This window comes from Oratosquilla oratoria, chromosome 29 (assembly GCF_046742065.1).
Source record: "Oratosquilla oratoria isolate Oo_2021 chromosome 29, ASM4674206v1, whole genome shotgun sequence".
Taxonomy (NCBI): Eukaryota; Metazoa; Arthropoda; class Malacostraca; order Stomatopoda; family Squillidae; genus Oratosquilla; species Oratosquilla oratoria.
The window spans coordinates 32417988-32441257 of NC_134805.1; the positions used below are offsets into that span (position 1 = coordinate 32417988).

At 39.4% G+C, this 23270-nt stretch overlaps 1 protein-coding gene across 2 annotated transcripts in view; it reads right to left on the reverse strand.

Moving 5' to 3' along the window:
• Nucleotides 1–236: 236 nt before the first annotated feature.
• The window catches only part of BBS4 (Bardet-Biedl syndrome 4), a 45774-nt gene continuing 22740 nt past the window's right edge, over nt 237–23270 (reverse strand). The window contains exons 1-12 of one of the 2 annotated variants that reach the window (XM_076212022.1): nt 23060–23233; nt 22835–22976; nt 22286–22428; nt 21823–21935; nt 13893–13987; nt 13316–13478; nt 3608–3761; nt 2386–2508; nt 2044–2215; nt 1132–1343; nt 903–1034; nt 237–526 (exon numbers count right to left, since the gene is read on the reverse strand). In XM_076212022.1, the coding sequence (XP_076068137.1) occupies nt 362–526; nt 903–1034; nt 1132–1343; nt 2044–2215; nt 2386–2508; nt 3608–3761; nt 13316–13478; nt 13893–13987; nt 21823–21935; nt 22286–22428; nt 22835–22976; nt 23060–23128 (1683 nt within the window). In that variant the 5' untranslated portion in view covers nt 23129–23233 and the 3' untranslated portion in view covers nt 237–361. Of the gene's footprint in view, nt 527–902; nt 1035–1131; nt 1344–2043; nt 2216–2385; nt 2509–3607; nt 3762–13315; nt 13479–13892; nt 13988–21822; nt 21936–22285; nt 22429–22834; nt 22977–23059; nt 23234–23270 lie in introns of those variants that run through there. The other variant, XM_076212023.1, reaches the window with a different exon arrangement.

Sequence of the window (23270 nt, forward strand, 5' to 3'; positions counted from 1 at the left end):
AGGGTAGAGTACCGGAGGACTGGAGAAGTGCCTGTATAGTTCCTCTTTACAAGGGAAAAGGGGACAAGTGTGAATGTAGTAGTTTCAGAGGGATTAGCCTGTTAAGTGTAGTAGGGAAGGCTTATGGGAGGATCTTAATTGAGAGGATTAGGAGAGGAACAGAAGGAGTAATTGATGAGGAACAGTGTGGATTTAGGACTAATTATAATATGAAAAAAAAAAAAAAAAAAAAAAAATCATTATCAGTATTCATGTCAGTACTGTATATTGACCAACCTGGCCAGTAGACATTTTATTTCCACCTGTGAAATATGTACGAAATATTGAAGGGAAAGGGGGGAATCATATGCATCCATTAAATCTAAACTAATTCCTCTCTCTCTTTCATTTGAGTCTCTTGACTTGAATCAGCTGGAGGCACTTCTTCCTGGACACTAGTCTGTTCTTCTGGAGAACTGTCAGGGGCATCCTTGCCTCCTCTGTCTTCACCTTCAGGTGTAGCAATTTTGTCACCTTCCTCTTCTTTCTATTAGGAATACATATGTACATGAGATAAAATGTGTATAGCAGTCTAAACTTATTTTACAAAATGTAACAACAGTCTTATGAACCTATACTAAACATAAATATAATGTCACAATTATTATACAAACACTTCTATAAAGGGTAAAGATGGTTTTGAGTTTTTATGGATTTAGAGAGGGCATGTGACTGTTAATAGGCACAATGGAATATGTCGCAGATGCATAGGATATGGGGAATGTCTGTTATGGGGGGTCAAGTATTTACTCAAGTAGTAGGACTCATATGAAGGTCAGGAATGGGGAGTGAGTGACTTAAGGGGAAGAAGACTGCAAAGTATCTAAGAACTTCTTTACCTAAATGTATTTCAAATCACAAACCTCTTTATTTGAGCTCTCCGTGACCAGGACTTCTGATGGTATACCATCTTGGTTTGTTCGATTAGAGCGCTTTGCAAATATAGAACTCTCAATGCCGAGTATTGTGGCCAGTTTGCTCCCTGCTTCCATAACCTGAAAAAAGTTAAGTGGATAACCATATACATATATATATGATATATGTATATATTATCAAAGTCAACTAAAATACATACATTTCAATCACACATACCTCTGTATCCACATCAGCCCCAGTTGACTGTCTGAAACGTACCACCCTCTCTTCAAATTCATTGATCATCCTGGTAGCCATGCTATCATCTTCATGATTGTGGCAAAAGATAGCATAATTAACACAGATGCTTGGGTCCCTTGTTTCCAATGAAACAGCTTGTTCATATGCTTGTCGGGCATTTTCTTCATCATCTAGGTAGGTCAGTGCAACTGGAATAAGATCATAAGAACATAAGAATGAGGGAGACTACAAGAGATTTCAAGGCCTACACTAGGCATTTCCATGTCCATTACCATCTATCATCCCCATCCATAAAATTATCTAACATCTTAAAACCTATAGTTTCAGTTTATTCTATTTGTTTACCACTCTATTGGTAAACCAGTTCTTGCCTATTTCCTCCTTAAATCTAAATTTGTCCAATTCAAATCCATTACTATGAGTCCTACCCTGTTGTCTTAATATGATGACCTTGTCTACATCACCTTTGTGATGCCCATTTGGATACCTCTACTAGATCCCCTGCACTCTACATCTTTCCAGAGAGTGCAAATTAAGGTGCCTAAGCCTGTCTTCCTATGGTAAATTTCTGAGCCCATGTATCATTTTGGTCATTCTCCTTTGTACTGATTCTAAAGTATTTATATCCATTCTATAAGATGAAGACCAAAATAGAAGAGAACAGCTCATAAAGACAGAACCACAATCAGTATTCATAACTTGCTTGCAAGGTAACTGCACAAACATGAAGAATATCCATAATCAAAATAAATAATTCCACATTTGAAATAAATATTTTGAAAAATCATATAAACCCCTTTATACTACCAGTAACATTGAAATGGCACATAGAACAATAATATTATGCTGTATCTTAATTAACTAACAACTCGTATTTCATATTCTCACTTGCTAGTAACATGAAAACATGACCACGTGTTGGGCGTAGATTCACGGCAGCAGACAGGAAGTGGAAGGCAGAGGTATACTGTTGCATGGTCAGGTGCACAAGGCCAAGGTTATACAAAATCTTCCAATCAAATGGAGCCAAGTAATTTGCTCTTTTCAGACAACTGATGGCCTTTGAAAGATTAACAGGAGAAAGAAATATTACTCAACTATAAAAATAATGGCAATCTTCTACAAGAAGTTCAATTTCTTTTTTCAGTTTGGAAATGTCATTCATTTTCTTAACTCAAATGAACAGTTATGTCTATCTGACTCAAGTACGTAAGTATCTGCAATACCTACAGCAACATATTTCTTTTTACCAAAGAAGCACATTGCAATATTATTCCATATAGGTGGTGACTCAGGAATTGAGTGGACTGCAATACGATACTTGGAGAGTGCAACATCATAGTCTTGGTGACTCTGTCATATTGAGAGAAAAAAAATTATATTGTGATTATTTGGATTCTTTAATAAATGTTATTTCATAAAACTTTTTCATTCAACCTTAGAAAACAAACAAAATGTGCTACTAACACTCACACAAACCAAAAAGTGAGAATCACCCAAAAACAGTGTGCAGCCCTTTGTTCAACAAACTGAAAAAAAAACTGCAAGCATAACATGCATTTCTCATGTAACAAACATGTTAGACAATTTTTCAAATGTGCTTATTACAGTATTAACAGAAAATAAGGCAAAAACAAACCTTAACAATATACAGTATAATATCAATCAATCAATCCATTGCCCCAGGTATTTGCAGGAGCCACATAAGTCACTCAAGAAATATTGTGTTGTTGTCTGGGTATGGCTAAGGTGAGGCAGGTATTCAATGTCTTCTGTGTAATGGTTTACCCTCACCACTTCACAGTACATCAACCCTCTCCTCATCCACTCAGAATGAATTATGAAGCAAATGAAATCCTTTAAGATGCATCATCCCTTTATCCATTTACAGCCTCCTTCCATTTACTCCTATCTTTTGCACATTAAGTGGCCTTGCTGTGGACATGCTCTGTCTTGCAGCATTGCTTCTGGACCATGGCAGTGGGTGGGATATAGGGATGACCCATCATCCATGAGGAGCTGAGAGGGAGGAAAGAGTGAGGATGAAATGGGTGAAAGTGGGTATATGCTTTTTGACTTTGGCTACCTCCCTGGTAAGAGGGGAAAAAACCTTTGCTATACAGATAGATGCCCTTACTTAAACTGGACAGTAGCAAGGTTCGACCTGCCCTCACAGTGACCTTCACTGTATAATAATAACGATGTTCTAACCCACTTGGCTTGCGAGCATTTTTTTTTTTTTTACATATATATCAAAGGACCATTCATCCCTTATACAAGGCTTGAACACTTATGTCAGTGTCATACATTCATTTTTTGCAAACAACAACACAAAATCTCTTAATTGAGTGTATTATAGTCTGCATCAGTGGCTGTAGTTGATTACTTGAGGAGGCTGTAGGTCTTCTGCAAGAAAGAACCTGAGTAATGGGTTGATTGACTGATGACATACCTGCATCATGGAACCTGCTGCAAGGATGGCACGGGTATTTTTGGCATCAAAAGTAAGTGCTGTTCCAAGATGCTCGAAAGCTTTCTGATGCTGTCCAATTTGCATGTATAGAAGTCCAAGTGTTGTATGGAGATCACTGTTTTCTGGGAAATATCTAAAATAGAGACAGAGCACCTAATAATAATGATAAAAATGTGAAGAAATATTGGTAAACAGGAATAAACGATTACTAAAGATGATTCGGTTTAATATCAGAAACTTCCCACTATCAGGAGGCTAGGACAATGCCCCTTGCAGAGGACTTTGTACATACATATACATACATATGACAACGGCTTTTTCTCCCTTACAAGAGAGGTAGCCAAAGTCAAAAGGTATAATTCCACTCCCACCCATTTCATCCCCACATACTCCACTCCCATTCACTACCCCTCCCTCTCTCTTTTCTTGGCTCCTCCTGGATGATGGGCCATCCCTGCATCTTGCCCATTGCCCTGGGTTAGAAGCAATGCAGAAAGACAGCACACCCAGAGCAAGGCCACTTCTTTAAATTGGCAACCCCCCTCTCCATCCCCTCTTTAACAGTTGCCTCCAGTTTCACTGACTGGAAATCCACAGCCCCACAAGACCCTCCCATACATCTATCTTGTATTTGAGCAAGACTGTTTCTATGTCACCAGTTGAAAGTAGTATAAGGAGAGGAGTAATCACTGGTTGTCAGCTCTCCATATATGAAAAAGTAGAAATAGTACAGTTGAAGTTGACAGAGAAAGATCTTGGGCCCAGCCTAGCCACCAAGTGCCAGCCCCTCAAATCTGCACCTACAGAAGGAGGTGAGGGGGTTGAGAGATTTTTGAAAACAGCAATGGAAACACAATTCTCTTTGCTGTGCATCTTGAAGGACCATGACTGGCAGGTACCCATCTTTGGTCTCTGTCAACTGGAAGTTCCTTAATTCTTCATGAAGTCTTACCCAGGGTGTCAAAGTTTGAAAGCATTTCTGGAATAAGTACATACATACATACATACATACATATACCAAGGCTTTTTCCCCCTTCCAAGGGAGGTAGCCAAAAAGGGAAAGGCATAAAAACACTCCCACCCATTTCATCCCTAAATACACTCCACACCCCTTCCACCCTCCCTCTCATCTAAGCACCTCCTGGATGACGGGTCATCTGGAATAAGTACAGTCTGAAATCGGGAGAGCGACTGGAGGAAGTGGATAGTTTTAGATACTTGGGTGCAAGTGTAGCAGGAAAAGGTGGAGTGAAGGTGGAGGTAGAATGTAGATTGAGAGAAGCGAGTAAATGCCTTGGTGGATTAAAGAGTGTAATGAGGAATAGACATTTGGGAATGGATGCTAAGAGGAGACTGTATGAAGGAGTGATTGTGCCAACAGCACTGTATGGGGCAGAAACGTGGAACATAAGAGAAGAAGAGAGAAGGAGTTTGAATGTGTTTGAGATGAGGTGTCTGAGAAGTATGGTGGGGGTTACTAGGCTGGATAGAGTGAGAAATGAGGAGGTGAGGAGGAGAACAGGGGTGAAAAAGGAGCTGGAAGATAGGGTTGATGAAAGAATATTAGGATGGTTTGGACACATGGAAAGAATGAGTGAAGAAAGACTAGTAAAAGAGGTATGGAAGGCAGATGTGGAGGGAGTGAACATGAGGGGACGTCCTAGGATGAGGTGGATGGATGGGGTGAAGGGGGCTTTGGGGAAGAGGGGAATGTCTGTTGAGGAAGGAAGGGAGAGGACGGAAGACAGAGGTGAGTGGAGAATGGTTGTATATGGATGATGTTGTGATTGCATGAGGAGGAATGGGCGGGGGTGGGGGGTGGGGGGGGGTAGTATGTGTGAGTAATTTTTGACGCAGCCCGAAGGGATTTCTCCCCGTCCTCTCCTTATATGCAAGGGGGGACGGAGAGGGGGGGTCGCCGATTAAATGAAGCGGCCTTGCTGTGGATGTGCTGTGTCTTGCGACACTGCTTCTGACCCAGGGCGGTGGGCAGGGTGCAGGGATGACCCGTCATCCAGGAGGTGCTCAGATGAGAGGGAGGGTGGGAGGGGTGTGGAGTGTATTTAGGGATGAAATGGGTGGGAGTGTTTTTGGTGCATTTCCCTTTTTGGCTACCTCCCTTGGAAGGGGGAAAAAGCCTTGGTATATGTATGTATGTATGCTGAAATCTGGGATGCAAAGAGGAGATTATAAGAAGAGGTGATTGTGCTGACAACACTGTATGGGGTAAAGACATGGAACTTAAGGGGGTACGCGACACCTGGGGGGGTGAATTTGGTCAAGATATGGCATTTTTCAAAACTGTGTTCAAAATGTTCGTATACCACTTAGAAACAAATCCCGACAAATAATTTTTCAGCCGCGCGCAATTTAAAGGTCCTGGGTGAGGATTAAAGGGACAGATTTAAAGGCGCAACCCACACTAGAAGGAGGCGTGCCACTTAGGACCTTCAGGCGCAGCGAATAACGTTGAAATTTGATTGAATTTACACTCGCCCAGTGTATCAACGGCCAATACGATTGTGGAGGGGAAGGGAGGAAGGTGGAGGGAGAATATTTCGCCAACTTTGTGCGAAACTAAGCGTTAGTTACCGGCTAGCTCTGAAAAGGGAACTACGCATGTCTCATGAGCTCTCGTTGCAATCTATTACTTTAGCTAGTACATATTACTCTTTAGTACAGTCATCATGGGTAGCAAAAAGAACAAAAGAACATCACAATGACAAAAAACAGCAGTTAAAGATGGCAAGCAGTCAAAGATGACTAAAGATCTCACCACCTCTCACTCCACCACCGCCCTCACCTGCACCTCTGTGACGGTGACAGAGGTAAAGGACAACATTAGACTAAACAATTCAAAGAGGAAGATTAAATCCAAAGAAGAAAGCAAGAGGAAAAAGATCAAGGCTATACAGGAAGAAGAAAGAAGAAGGGACATCATATGATGCTGGAAGGGGTGCCCTACCAACATAGATTGGCGAGGGGAATCTGATGAGGAAAGAGAAGGCGCCCACTACTGGAAAATAAACCTCTTTCCAATGATTTAGATACCCTGAAGACCCCCAGCAGAGAGGTTTCATATGAAGAAACTGCCAAAGGTGCAAAAAAGCAAATTATATGATGTTGTCGTCTGTGCGTCGTCACTACTGTGACATACTTATACTTTAGTTTTTCAGTATTTAAAGTACTTATAATTAAAATATGTTGATAATTTTTACTGTACTTACTTATTATATAATAAGAATTAAGCCATGAAAAAATCAGTCAAATTGGTGAAACTATAAGCAAGTTACAGATATATTCATATTTCAAGTTGCCATATCTCCGTTCGATATTTTTCTACTTTTTTTAATCATAAAAAATCTAATATACATTAGATTTAGATGAAACTTACAGGGAATATTACTTTTAGTAACTGCTAGGGCCGATCGTTCGAATATTTTGAATAGGATGAAAGAGTTCGGAGTAATAATGGAAACAAGAGCAAAAAAATTGTATTTTTCACGATTTTTGCCAGACATTAAAATTGAAATGCCTGTATACAAAAGTATAAAGGAAATTGTTCAATTACTCAATGACCGGCCCTAGGTGTGCCTACTGACTAATCATAGCCAAAATATAAAACAAATTGGTCCACGTATTATGGTGCTGTGCACTTTTAAATGTCGCTACTGGTATACGTACATGTGTACATGTGTACATGTGTACATACATCATTCTGCTTCACCTAAAATGTAGGCAATATGGATACCTATTTACCTGAGAAGTTTCAGCTCTTTACTCTAAATATTTTAGAAAATGACCTCCAGGTGTCGCGTACCCCCTTAAGGAAGCCAGAGAGGAAAAGTCTAAATGCATTTGAGATGAAATACCTGAGAAGTATGGTAGGGGTTACTAGCATGGATAGAGTGAGAAATGTGGAGGTGAGGAGGAGACCAGGGGTAGAAAAGGAGATGGCAGATAGGGTGGATGAAAGACTATTGGAATGGTTTAGACATATGGAAAGAATGAGTGAAGAAAAATTAGTAAAAGAGGTGTGGATGGAGTGAACTTGAAGGGATGACTGAGGATGAGATGGATGAATGGGGTGAAAGGGGTGTTCAGCAAGGAAGGGAGATAGCAGGGGATATGGGTGAGTGGAGAATGGCTGCATATAAACAATACTATGATGCAAGGAAGGAAGGGGACAGGGGATGGGGGGGGAGCAGGGAATGGTTATTTGTGAACAACATTTTAACACAGCCCGAAGAGATTTCTCCCCATCTTCTTCATTTTCTGCATGTGGGGACAGAGGGAGGGGGGTCACCAATTAAGTGAAGTGGCCTTCCCGTGGATGTACTGTGTCTTGTTGCATTGCTTCTGACCCAGGGCAGTGGGCAGGATACTGGGATGACCCTTTATCCATGAGGAGCTAAGATGAGATGGAGGAAAGGGTGGTGGATGAGACTGAAATAGGTGGGAGTGGTTACATGCCTTTTGACTTGGCTACCTCCCTTATAAGGAGGGAGAAACCCTTTGTATATAAATAGAAAGAGTCTGAAATGTGTGTCTACCACCAAACAATTTCTTAACGAGCACAGATCTTGATAGGCTGGTATGTCTGCAAACCCAACCTATCAATTTCCAAGTACATGCGAATGCATGGCACCCACAGTTTGGAAGCACTGTGAACAACTCACAAGATGACTAACTGAAACTGGTAGTGGAGGACTGGGTTCTCTGTGCACTCGTAGGCGAGTTCATGTACAAATCAGAAATCAGCCCATGACAGACCTTACTTTCATCTCACCTGACTGCCTTATTGATTTTATCTGGGATGCTTTTAATCATTCACACAGTAATCACAACCCAATTTCAACTCCCTCCACTGGAAATTCATCTGTACCTGATCCTGTTTTTAGCTCTAATGTTTTAATTTAATAAGTGCATAATTCTAATTCTACTGTAGAACATAGATGTTTTGTGTTATATAACGCAGGTATACAGATAATTCCCAGTATTATTGCCACCTTCACATGCACATCTGTATCATGAATGATTAAGCACTGTAAAAACAATGGTTTGTTTATCTAGGGACAATGGAAGAGGAAGATATAATGAAATTTATTGGTGTGGTACTCAGTCTCCACCCTGGCCCCAGGATATCCACCTGTACCTTTTACTGTGTAGTTTGTAATACAAAACAAATAATTTACTTTGCAATGTGACTTCACATTAGACCTATACACAACAGCATTGAATTCTAAAAACACCTACTTCATGCCTAACAAATTAAGCAAACTACATACATACATATACCAAAGGCTTTTCCCCCCTACACGGGGGGGTAGCCAAAAAGAAAAAACATAGAAACCACTCCCACCCATTCCATTTCCAATATATTCCACTCCCCTCCACCCTCCTCCCTCCCTCTTATCTTGGCACCTCCTCTTATCTTGGAACCTCCCTCTTATCTTGTAGTTTGCTTAAAAAAATTAAGCAAACTACAAGACAATTATTCCTTATACCCTATCTGGGGTATTGGCTGCATGTTATTGTGGGGTTAAAAACTGCTCAGTAGCATGCAGCTGATGCTTTAGGGTCTATATGGAGCACCCCTATGAACCAGAGTCACACATCATTTTGTCTGTGATAAAGGAAATCTCTTACTCATAGAGAAATTATGACACTTTACTATACTGAGACTGTCCCTCCATTATGCTGTCCCCCCCCACTCTTGATACTGTCCTGTACCACATCTCTGAACATTAATTTTCTTTTTTTAACCGAACCCTGTGGTGGGGGAAAAGAATACTGCCACCAAGTATTCCCACTTAAGTCGTAGAAGGTGACAAAAACAGGACGTGGACAAGTGTAAGCATCCTTCTCCCTGAAGACGAACATTTCTAAAGAAAGCAAAAGTATAAGAGGGTCTAGGAAGAGTTTTCCAACCAGAACCCTAAGGTCTGGGTCTTTTAATAAGCATGGATGTGGTACAGATGAGAGTGAATGGGAAGAGATAGGCAGTATTTTTGTGAGAAGAAAAATGGATGTATTGGCATTGAGTGAAATCAAGTTAAGAGGGAGGGGTGAGTTTGAGTTTGGGAGTGTAGTTGGGAGGGTGTTTGGAGTGAAGAGAGGATGAAGGAGAGAAGGGGTGGCTATACTAGTAAGTGAAGAGACAGGCAAACGTGTGGTGGAGACGAAGGAGGTTTCTTCAAGGTTAATGTGGATGAAGGTGAAACTGGGAAGGGAGATGTGGGTTTTTGTAAGTGCATATGAGCCTGGTAGTGAGAAGAGTGTAGAGGAAATGGAGGCTTTTTGGATAATTTAAATGAGTGCATACAGGGTTTTAGGAGAAATGTCAATGTAGAGGTATTGGTAGACTTTAATACTAGGATAGGAAATGAACCAATAGATGGAGTGATTGGGAAGTGTGGAGCTCCAGGGAAAAATCATAGTGTAGAATTGATGGTGGAGATATGTCTTGAAAGAGAACTGATGAAAGCAAATACAGTGTTTAGGCAGAATGTCAAACATAAGTACACATGGAAGAGGGTGGTGGATGGAAGGATGGTAGCTAGGGCATTAATGGACTACATATTCATAACCTGGAGAAGAGTAGGAAGAGTTTTGGATGTACATGTTCTAAGGGGAGAGAGTGGGGAAATATCAGATCATTTTTTGATGGAAGGTAAGTCGAGAGTGGAGGATAGATGGAGAAAGAGGAAAAGGACAGAAGGTAGGGAGGTGCTTAACCCCTTCCATACGGTGCCGCACACGTAGGCGTCATGGGGAGCGAGTGTATTCGCGAGGCTGCCATATCGGCGTCTTGATTATATTTATTGTAGTGTGTTTTTACATTCTCCCAAATGCGCCCTAAATCCCATTCTCTGTGGTTTTCAAAATTCGCGGGTGAAAGAGAGAACGATCGATATAAGCGGCGACTATATTTTATGACGCGAATATTATTTCGTTACGTCGTACGGCTGGCATTGGCTGCTGCCCGCGAGATTTAAGTCCCGTATTGAAGTGGTTAAAGTAAACTGCTTAAATGAGGAAGAAAAGGAGGAGTACAAGAAGAAACAGAGAGGAGTGGGAGGGAGTGAAGGAAGAATGGGGATGGTTCAAGGAGGGAGTCACATGGTGTGCAAAGATGGTGTGTAGAACAAGGACAGGAAGAAATAGAAGGAAGGATAGGGAGTGGTGGGATAAGGAAGCAAAGAAGGTTGTAGAAGACAAGCAAGCATTCACAGATTGGTTACAAAATAGGATGAGATATTCATATGAGAGATAAAAATAAAATAAAAGAGAAGTAAAGCATAAGATAAAGGAGGCAAAGAGGAGAGCATATGTGAAATGGGGTAAGATTATGACAGGAAATTTTGAAAGTAATAAAAAGATGTTTAGGAAAGAAATTAAGAGATGAAGATGAGGTGAAGCAAGTAGAAAAGAAAAGGTAAAAGGTGCGGATGAAGAGATAATAGAAGATATGGAAATATGAGAAAGATGGGCAGAGTATTTTAGGGAGTTGCTAAATGTGAAGGAGGATAGAGAGGGAAAGGTAGTTGTAGTGGGAAGCACTAAGAAAATGGAGGAAAAATAAGGAAAGATGAGATGAGAGCAGTTGATAAGATGATGAGAGCAGGTAAGGTACCTGGGTTGGATGGGTGTCATGTGGAATTCTAAAAAGGGAGGTACAGTGATGGTGGACTGGCTAGTGAGGTTATTTAATGTTTGTTTAAAAAAGGGTAGAGTGCCAGATGACCAGCGGAGTGCCTGTATAGTTCCACTTTACAAGAGAAAGGGGGACAAGTGTGACTGTAGTAGTTTCAGAGAGATCAGTTTCTTGAGTGTAGTTGGGAAGGCTTTTGGGAGGGTTTTGACAAAGAGGATTAGGATAAGAACTGAGGGAGTAATTGGTGAGGAACAGTGTGGGTTTAGGACAGGTAGGGGTTGTGTGGATCAGATTTTTGTGGTAAGGCAGATATATGAGAAAGCTTTAGGAAAAGGTAAGGATGTTTTTTGGGCCTTTATGGATTTGGAAAAGACTTATGACTGGGTAGACAGGAAGGCACTGTGGGAGGTATTGCAGATATATGGGATAGAAGGAAAGCTGTCAAGAACAGTCAAGAGTTTTTATGAAAGTAGTAGAGCCTGTGTTAGAATCTGAAATGGAGAGAAGTAAAGGTGGGACTTCGCCAGGAATTTGTTACGTCACCTTGGCTGTTCAATTTATACATGGATGGGGTGGTACAAGAGGTAAACACAAGGGTAATGGGTCAGGGACTGGAGATTGTTAAAGAAAATGGAGAAAAGCGGGAGATAAGCCAGTTGTTGTTTGCTGACAGCACTGCACTTGTGGCAGGATCAGAGGAATGATTAAGGAGGTTAGTGACAGATTTTGGGAGGGTGTGCAAAAGAAGGAATTTGAAGGTAAATGTGGGTAAAAGTAAGGTGGTGAGATGTACAAGAGAAGAATGAGGCAGCAAACTGGAAGTGAGTATTAAGGGAGAGAGATTGGAGGAAGTGGATAGTTTTAGATACTTGGGTGCGAATGTGGCAGGAAAGGGAGGAGTGGAGGTGGAGGTAGAATGTAGATTGAGAGAAGCAAGTAAATGCCTTGGGGAATTAAAAAGTGTAATTAGAAATAGACATTTGGGAATGGATGCTAAGAGGAGATTGTATAAAGAAGTGATTTTGCTGACAGCACTATATGGGGCAGAAACATGGAATATAAAGAGAGGAAGAGAGGGGCTTGAATGTGTTTGAGATGAAGTGCCTGAGTAGTATGATAGGGGTTACTAGGCTGGATAGAGTGAGAAACGAAGAGGTGAGGAGGAGAGCAGTGGTGGAAAGGGAGTTAGGAAATAGGGTTGATGAAAGAGTATTGGGATGGTTTGGACACATGGAAAGAATGAATGAAGAATGATTAATAAAAGAGCTGTGGAAGGCAGAAGTGGAAGGAATGAACATGAGGAGGCTACCAAGGATGAGATAGATGGATGGAGTAAAAGGGGCATTGAGAAAGAGGGGAATGTCTGTTGAGGAAGGACAGGAGAAGACAGAAGACAGGGGTGAATAGAGAATGGTTGCGTATGGATGATGCTGTGATGCATGAAAAGGATGGGGTGGTGGATGGAGGAAGAGGAAGTATGTGTGAATAATAAAATGATACAGCCCAAAGGGATTTCTCCCTGTCTTCTCTTTTTCTGCATGAGGGGTTGGAGGGGGGTTGTTGATTAAATGAAGTGGCCTTGCTGTGGATGTGCTGTGTCTTGCTGCACTGCTTCTGACCCAGGGCAGTGGGTGAGATGCAGGGATGACCCATCATTCAGGAAAAGCCAAGATATGAGAGCAGAAGGGGGTGAATGGGAGTGGAGTATTTGGGGATGGAATGGGTAGGAGGGGATTTTATGTCTTTGTTTTTAAGCTACCTCCCTTGTAAGGGGGAAAAAGCCTTTGGTATATGTATGTACAAGATAATTATTCCTTATAGGAAGCCATAAACTTTAAGGGTAAACATTAAGTACCATCTGTATTCTACATTTAACACTATGCATTTTTCATTCTAACAATAATTCCTAAATTGCCTCTGGATGTCCATTGGTCACAAGTGTATAAAATTCCTATTAAGTAACATTCCCCCTATATTCAAGTACATTATGATATCTTCATTTTGAAAAAAAAATTTGCTCCAATACTTACTCCACAGCTGCTTTGTAGGTTGCAATTGCTGACTGCACATCATTTTCCAAGAGATAGAGTTTCGCAAGCATGACAAAGGTCTGATGATGCTTGTTGTTCTCCAGTGCAATGCTCAGCTGATCCTGGGCCATCACATACTCTTTTAGATATATGTAGCATACACCTGAGCAAAGAAAAAACAATTAATCTAAATGGCAGCCTCTGTCAATCAAAGAAAACTAAGCATTACCCATATTGGGTAACCTTTCATCCCAGAGGTGTTGGGATGGGAGAGGTGGGATTAGAGAGCTATTCTGGTCTAAGTGTGTGCTTTGATTTTGTCACTTCCCTTAAATGGGGGAAGAAGGCCACTGGTACACCCACATTGCACTATTAAGTAAATGAAGATTCTTGCTGACTACAAATATCTACTATTCACTTCCCTTCCTTCTATTCAGTTAAACAAAGCTTTATCAAAGTTGCATTATACATTCAATATTCCTTATGCTGCTCATCTTGTAACTTATGTAAAATATTTTGTAACTTAAAGTTCTTACAGCATTAATGCAAAACATTCAATGATATCGTTCCAACATACCTAAATTATGATGTAGTTCCCAATCTGGCTTCTCAGTTTTGGTCTGGGCTTGTAGGTATGCCTCAACAGCTAATTTGTGTCGACCCAGTAGGAATCTGTAAACAAAAGTATAAAGTTATTTGATACTTGAGTGGGCGGTGGTGGTGTTGTGGGGGAGTGGGGGATTGACTCTTCACTTCACTTACAGGGAAGTATTTCAGGGTGGAGTGGAAGTGTAAAAGAGGGACACATATTTTGGGAGGACTGTTACTACCGCCTCATTGTTGTTGTTTGCTCATTATTATCATTAATATTATTCATGCCCTATTAAAAGTGACCCTGCTGGGGTGGCTCCTCAACCAGGTTAGGTTTAAGGAGGCTATGTTTAAGGCACCTTTTTTCATCCCTTCCACATGCAGAGTGACCAGAGTTGATCCTGAATAAGAATGCTACCGAACTGCTCTAATTTCAGGTCCTACTACAGGGTGACCACTGGGCCAACATTGTCTGCCTTGTAGGTTGTAACTAAGGGCTTCTAAAGATCACCATCCCTTGCTCCCATCATCACTAGGTGACTTATGATGGTTGGTTAAAAGAATGAAGTTATTATTAGTTAATGGGAGAGAAGATTGACAGTGACTAAATATACCATCAATCTCAGTCACTTCCTCACACTTGGCATCAACTCCTGGATGGGAGTCTAACTCAGGGGCGCCACCTGGAGCTGGCTTTCCTTCAACCTGTTTTTGCATCCTGCTTTGAGATTTTGCTTACCTCTTCTAAGGTACAGGCATGATAGTGGGTAACCAAAAAAAAAAAACCTACATTGGCCAGAGGTCCAGGGGCAGAGCCCCCAGTGGGGGTCAGGGGGCCACAGGCCTAGGCTGAGTCCCTGGGCTGAATTGCTAGTAAACAAATGCATGCAAGCTGTTCCGTTGATGTTGCTATCAATATAATTCGGCCAAAATAATATCTACCCCCGTCATCACCTTGCTATACGTACACGTGCGCACCACACCATGCAATGCTATACAAAACGAATCACTTGCGGGCCACCACAAAATAAACTGTTTACACACAGATACAGCTGACATATGAATTGCCCAAAACTTCACATCAACCAAAAATTATTCGACGACAACAAAATAGTTTTTCTTTTTAACAGGATCATTTATTACGATCAGGAATTAATGACAAAAAATTTAGATCATTGTCAGGAAAAGAAAAAAATCTGAATTCCGATTTAAATCAGAAGAATATCATGCCTGAAGGTAGGAGATGAGACAGAGAGGGCTGCAAGACCTCAAAACATGATTCACAGGGGGTAAAGAAAACTTAAGCCTCAAATGATAGAGTAGGAGATGAGCCTGTGGATGGAGTGATAGGGAAGTATGGTGTGGCTGAATGGAACAAAAGTGGAGACAATGTAGGAGATATGCACTAAAAGAAAACTAATGATAGCAAATACGATGAACATGAGTGCACAAGGGCAAGGCGGTTGATGGGAAGGTAGTCAAGAGAGCATTAATCGATTATATATTTCTGTCCAAGAGGACAACTGAAAGAGTTCTGAGTATGAATGTAGGGAAGAGAGGGGTGGAATATCTGATCACCATATGGTGGTCGGGAGAATGAGTGGATGCATATTGGAGAAATAAGAGAAAAGAGGTAGAGGTGCTGAAAGTGAATTGAGTAAAAAAAGGGAAAGAAAATGAATACCAGGCAAAACTGAGATATATGGAATGTAGAAATAAAGACATAGAAGAAGGAGTAGCACAAGAATCAACAAGTTTCAAGGAGAAAGTGTTAAAGTATGTAAAAAATAATGAGTGGGATGAGGAGAATAAGTTAGAACAGAAGGTAGAGTAGTGAATGGCGAGTGTATCTGTGTCAGAAATGAGGCATGCATTTGAAGACTAGTTACAAAAACAAAATGATGAAATATGAAAGATACAGAATAAAGAGGGTGATGAAAGCCAAGAGTGAATGTATCTATTTCATTGAAATATAGTGCATATGCACACACACACCAAACACTAATACATACACACATACATACATATACCAAAGGCTTTTTTCCCCTTATAAGGGAGATAGCCAAAAAACAAAGGCATAAAAACCACTCCCACCCATTCCATCCCGATCACATTCCATTCTCCTCCATCCTCTTGTCATGGCGAACCGCGACAAAAAAATAAATAAATAAATAAAATAAATAAAATTGTGTAATATATACAGTATAGATCAACAATTCAGATGCTACAGATTGCCACCCATCTTCTGGAGGAAGCGATCATTTTTCCGCTACTCCTTGACACCCAATGACACAAACCGAAGGATGAGGAGTTGGACTGGGCTGCAGGTTAGTCATATGGTAGGACCTGGGGCATTGGGTAGATGGGTCCTAGTCCACTTTCCGTTCTTGGTTGAAAGGAAACTCGACCATCATTGGTTCATTTATTCTTCTAACCTCATCCAAAAGCTTCCCAAACCGGGGAAGGGAGGGAATTGAGAACTTGCGTCCCATTCAGTCTCCTACTAGTTCCAAGACTAGTTTCTGAGACCAGACTCGTTCTGTTCTCCAATACTGGTTCCCTTTTAAAAGGGATAATTTGACAAAGATATTAATAGCCTGGGTTGGCTGTCTTGGCGTGCCTACGTGGCATTTTTCCCCTCTCTGAACATGTGGGTGCGAGGAAAACAAAACAAAACGTTTTTGATCCCTTCTTTCCGATAGCGAGTAAGAATATAAAATTTGGACATAGTAACATTTTTACATGTTTTTGTTGACGAATACAGTCCTTTTTATGGATTTCATCATACCTAATTAATTTTTTTTTACAATAGTAATTTAAAGATATTAGAGCTGGATGATGAATCAATTTCTGAGTACAGGGGTCCCTCAAATAATACGGATTCGAATAACACGGATTCAATCTTACACGGATTTTATTTCAAAACCATCTCAAATATAGAGAACCGTTTTAAAATTCGCGCCGAGTCGGGCACGCATACGCACACACGCGGCAACATCGCAAACAATTTTACCACCCTAACCTGTTGAAGTGTAATGTTTCTTTCGTTTGGAACACAACTAATAAGTCTGATAATGACTGTGCTTGTCGTGTCTTAATTTCTCTTATGAGGTTCTTGTTACTGGCGGTGGTGGTTTGGGAGATTAAAAACAGACATATACACGCTTACACACGTGTAGACACGCACACGTAGACACGTGTTAGACAACCAGTGTATGTTGTGAATGCGCGTGCGTGTACACACAAATACGAACACAGACACACGCACATACATGCTTGCTTGTACATGTTAACACAGATGCATACACGCACGCACACACGCCACACACACATACATACGCCACATACACACATATATACATACGCCACACACACACACAATGTGTATACGCCACATACACACACATGTATATATGCCACATACACATATGCATATACGCCACATACACATGTATATACGCACAAACACATACATACGCCACAAATGCCACATACATACACCACATACATGGGCGCGCACACACACACACACATGCACGCACACACCCTTTCATCGAATGGATGGCGAGAATTGGTGTTTCAAAGAAAAAGGAAAAACTACGTGGATCTCAACATCCAGGAAGTGCCTTTTTGTATTTATAGGGAAGGGGAGTGCTCGTGGAATAGTGGGGAAGTGATAGGGAAGGAGAAGGAAAGGGATATTGAGGGAAATGGAAGGAAATGAGGAAGAGAATGACATGGTCCAGGAAGCTAGGAGAAATGTAAACAAGAGACAAACTGAAGACGATGACTTTGGAGAGGACGGAATCAACAAAAATGTAAAGATTAGAAGTATAGATAAGAGCAATACAGTAGAAGATGATGAGAATATGTTCCAAGGATTTAAAGAGGGTGGGGGGGGACACAAATCCCCCCCGATTGACAAGACTAGAAGAGAAGCTCGATAAGATGATCGAGCACTGGGAGCTTAGGTTCGGTCACGTTAACAACATTGTGCAGAAGGTTGAAAAATTGGAAGAATTAGAGAAGGCGAACAAAAACTTAACTAAGGAAATTGAAGAATTAAAAAAACAGTTAAAGGAAGTAAAAAAGGAGAATAAAGACTTAAAGGAGAATAGTAAGGACAACAAAGAGGGTTGGAAAAAAAATCCAAGAAAACAGCAAAGTTGCATTTACTGACATAATCAAACAACAAATGAAAGAAACTGAAGACTCGGTTATTAAAGTGATGAGACAGAAGGAGAATATAGTAAGAGACTTAGCAGATAGAAAGAAATGTATAATTATATTAGGAATGGAAGAGAAATATAACCCAGATAGAACCACAAGAACCAAAGAGGAAAATGAAAAAGTAAGAAATTTACTAGAATTAGTTCAGGAAGATGATCCAGAAATAATGAAACAAATCAAAGAGAAATTCAGGTTCGGGAAATATAGTACAGACAAGACCAGACCAATTAAGATTAAATTCAGGTCACAAACGACGGCAGAGAATATCTTATCCAAAACAGGGAAACTAGCAACAAGTGAACAACATAAAAAGGTATGGATAAAAAGGGAAATGAATAAAGAGGAAAGAGAGGAGGAAATAGGGAAAAGACATAAAGCTAAGAAAAAAAAAGAGACCAGAATGGAGACAGAAAAACAAGAATTCTATTGGAGAGTAGTGAATATGAAATAGAAGAAATGGAAAATAACAGAGAGAAACACAAAAGAAACAGAGAATACAATGGAAATAACAGAAAGTTAAGAGTATCCTACACAAATATAGATGGATTAATAACAGGACTGAATGAACTGAACAAATATCTGAAAGAAAAAGATCCGGACATAATGGGAATTGTTGAGACAAAATTAAAAGGTCCACTACCACCCAACAGTATAGGACACAATGCATATAATTATTGGATTAGAAACAGAGATATAAAACAAGGGGGTGGAGTTATGTTCCTGACTAAGAAGGATATAAACGTGAAGAGTGTCACATATGGGAAGAATAGAGTAGAGATGATTATGATAGAAGTAGAAGATAGAGATAAGAAGAGCAGAAAGTTTGTAATAAACTACGTGACCCCAAAAACAGCCTCGTGGGAAGAGAATGAACATAAAAGCATGTTAGAAGACACAAGAATAACACTAAACGAGATAATGGAAGATGGAGGAAGAATAGTTATGATGGGCAACTATAATTGCAAAGAAATATGCTGGGAAGAGATGACCGTAAAGGGTGGAGAAGACTCATGGGGAAGTGTTCTACTTGAGATGATTATTGACCACACAATGACACAATGGATCCAAGAGAACACTAGGTATAGAAATGAAGAAGAACCATTGAGACTAGACCTAATAATCACATCAGAACCTAAAATAGTGGAAAAGATAGAATACCAGGCACCAATAAGCAAAAGTGACCACATATTGATAGAACTAGAACTAAATGAGAAAAAATACATGAAAAGAAATTAACAATATAGAAGAGGAAGATTGATGTACGAAAAAACAAATTTTGATAAAATAAGAGAATTCTTCCAAAATGAAAACTGGGAAAGAATACACAAAGAAAATACAACAGTAGAAGAGAAATGGAATATTTTGACAAAAATCTATAAAAAAGGAGTAGAAAAGTATGTCCCAAGACAAAAACAAGAAAAAGAATATGTAAAGTGCTGGTACAATAAAAGTTGTAGGGAGATAAAAGACAAAAGAGACAAAGCTTGGACCAAATGGAAGAAAAACAAAAGACCAGAAAAATGGAAAATATATACTTGTTATAGAAATGCATATGTACAAGCGTGCAGAGAGGAAAAGAAAAAATATGAAAAAGATGTCATAGAAAAATGTAAAGATCAACCAAAACTATTCTACAGATTTGTAAACAACAAACTGAAAAACAAACAAGATTTGGAGAAATTAAGACAAGGAGGAGTTGAATACACAGAGGAAATTGAAATGGCAGAAATTATGAACAAACATTTTAAATCAGTGTTTACAAGGGAGAACATACAACCTGAAGAGATCGAATGGAAAGAGAAAGTCCCCCCTATGAAAGAAATAGAAGTAACAAAGAATGAAATATTGAAACACTTGAGTAATCTTGAGGTCAGAAAATTGCATGGACCAGATAAAATAGCAAACTGGATTTTGAAAGAATGCAGGAATGAACTGGCAGACATAATACATAGCATAATAAACAGTTCCTTGAAAGAAGGTAAAGTTCCAGAAGATTGGAAAAAAGCAAATATAGTACCTACATATAAAGGGGGAAATAAAGAAGACCCTACCAACTATAGGCCAGTCTCTCTAACAAGTACAATAGCAAAAATTTGTGAAAGAATTGTCAAAAATAGATGGGTAAAATATTTAGAAAAAAACGTGCTAAATCCAAGGCAATTTGGATTCAGACAAGGACGATCATGCGTCACCAATTTAATATGTTTCTATTCAAGGCTAATACATATAATACAAGAAAGAGATGGATGGGCTGATTGTGCATTTCTAGACCTAAAAAAAGCTTTTGACAAAGTACCACATAAGAAGTTGCTTAAGAAATTAGAAACTGAAGGAGGAATACAGGGCAAACTGCTAAATTGGATGGAAGACTTTTTGCAAGAAAGAAAAATGAGAGTAGTGATAAGAGACCAACACTCAAAATGGGATGAAGTAATAAGTGGTGTTCCACAAGGAACAGTTCTGGCCCCAATAATGTTTGCTATATATATTAATGATATGGATGAAGGAATTGAAAGCTATATGAGCTTCTTTGCAGATGATGCAAAACTATTGAAAAAAGTGAACACGGAAGAAGATTGTGAATCGCTACAGAGAGATCTAAATAAAGTACAGGAATGGAGTAGGAAGTGGGAGATGGAGTTCAATACAAAGAAGTGTAGTATAATGGAATTTGGAAAAAGTAAAAACAGAATAACAGGATCATATAAATTGGGAGAAGAAGGAATAAAAAAAGTAGAAAATGAGAAGGACCTGGGAGTCATTGTTATGAATAATATGTCACCTGAGAAACATATAAATAAGATTTTTGGAGAAACCTATAATTTAATAAGAACAAAGTTGCATTTACATACCTGGATGAAGAAATGGTGAAGAAAATTCTAATCACCCTGATAATACCAAGATTGGAATATGCAGCAATGATATGGTCACCAAGTGCAAAAAATGTATAAAAAAAATTGAAAGAATACAAGGAGCAATTACAAAATTGGCACCAACACTCTCAAAACTATCATATGAAGAGAGACTAGCAAAACTTGAACTACAGACACTAGAGCAAAGAAGAGAGAGAGGAGATTTGATAGCTATTTACAGAATCATGAAAGGCATAGAAATTACTGATAGAGAAAATCTGATAAAATGGGATGACAGAAATACAAGAGGACATGGAAAGAAAATAAAAAAAGACAGCTATAGAAGAGACCTGAAAAGGAACAGCTTTCCTCACAGAGTAATTGACAGTTGGAACAAGTTAGATGAGAAAGTGGTGTGTGCAAAAACAATACATGAATTTAAAAATAGTTTAGATAAAATGAGATACGAAAACGGGACACCACGAGTATAGCTCCCCTTCCCGTAAAATACAACTAGGTAAATACATACATAAGGTTCTCGGTATTTAATATGGAAAGTCAGCATATGTGGATTTGGTCATACGCGGTAATTTCAGGAACCTAACCCCCGCGTCATTTGAGGGACTCCTGTACATCCAAAATTTTAGAGGGATAGCTTTTCTCTCTGACACTCTTCCCTCCCTCTTATCTTGGCACCTCCTGGATGATGGGTCATCCCTGCATCTTGTCCACTGCCCTGGGTCAGAAGCAGTGTCACAAGACACAGCACACACAAAACACTAATAACATGTAAATAAAAATAATTATATTTTCAAGACCACTAATTATACTTACAATGATCTTGCCATTTGCTTGATGTTTTCAGCACTGTTTGGATTAAGAATATTACACAGCTGAAATAACTCAAAAGATTCCTGAATTTTCCCTTCTTGTCTAAGAGTCAAACCCTGAAAACAAAATAGCACTGATTAGTGCAAACAAAATAAATGCCTAAAATTATCCATATCAATTTATTCATGTGCAATTATGACATCAAATTCTCACAATGTAAATGTATTTAGTAATTATGGTTTAATATAGTATGGCATAGCTATAGTGTAATGCAATGTTCTTGTGAAAAAAAAAATAATAATAATAATAAAAAATATATATATATATATAACACTTTTTATACATATATATATATATATATATATATATATATATATATATATATATATATATATATATATATATATATATATAATATATGTATAATCACTAAATACACCTTGATCAAATTAATTACAAAGCTTACTTGGACATAATTGGCATATTCACACATTCCCCGAGTTTCTTCAAGCTGCTCTTTGATAAGCTGCTTACAGGTGTCAAATTCTTTTCGTACATAATGTAAATGGATCAGCCAGTTTCGTCTCTCTATGGTTTGTAGTTCTGGAGCTGTACGATAATTCATTACTTTACAATATGATTCTTAACAAACATATTTATGGATTATCAATCTATACATATACCAAAGGCTTTTCCCCCTTACATGAGAGGTAGCCAAAAGACAAAGACATAGAAACCACTCCCACCCATTCCATCCCTATCACACTCCACTCCCCTCTACCCTCTTCTCTCCCTCTTATCTTGGCACCTACTGGATGACAGGTCATCCCTGCATCTTGTCCACTGCCCTGGGTCACAAGACACAGCACATCCATAGCAAGGCCTCTTCATTTATATCCAAACAAACTAGATTTAACAGATCACAAGGTTTGAAAGATTAAGGTATTCTGAAATCACAACCCATTTTCTAAAAAAAAATGCATTGAAATAAAAAAAGAATTAAGCTTTGACTTACCCTTTCTTGGTCGACTTTTTGATTTGATGGCAGACCCTGGTGGTGCCGTGGGTGTTGTCATTCCATTGACATGAGACTCCGGGGCTTCTGATGGAGGGTTCATTTGGGATGGAATTGGTGATTTAACCTGCAATTGAGACCTCTACATTGACCAATGCAAATCGTCATGAATGTTAAGATGAATAAAACATATGATATGTTAAGAATTATCATCAACAAACCTACCCTATGGTTGGGATCAAGCCTTTCAGGCAGAAGTATGACCATGGAACCACAAGGGTCCCCGGCCTGCATGCTTCAAACCTCACTTTCTATCATAATTCAAAGTAGCACCTTAGTAAACGAACAAGAAGGCCTCAAGATTCATCAACAAACAGATACCAGTGCAGCAGCAACTCACAAACTTAGTCTACTGAGGGTAGGAATTCTTTACTAT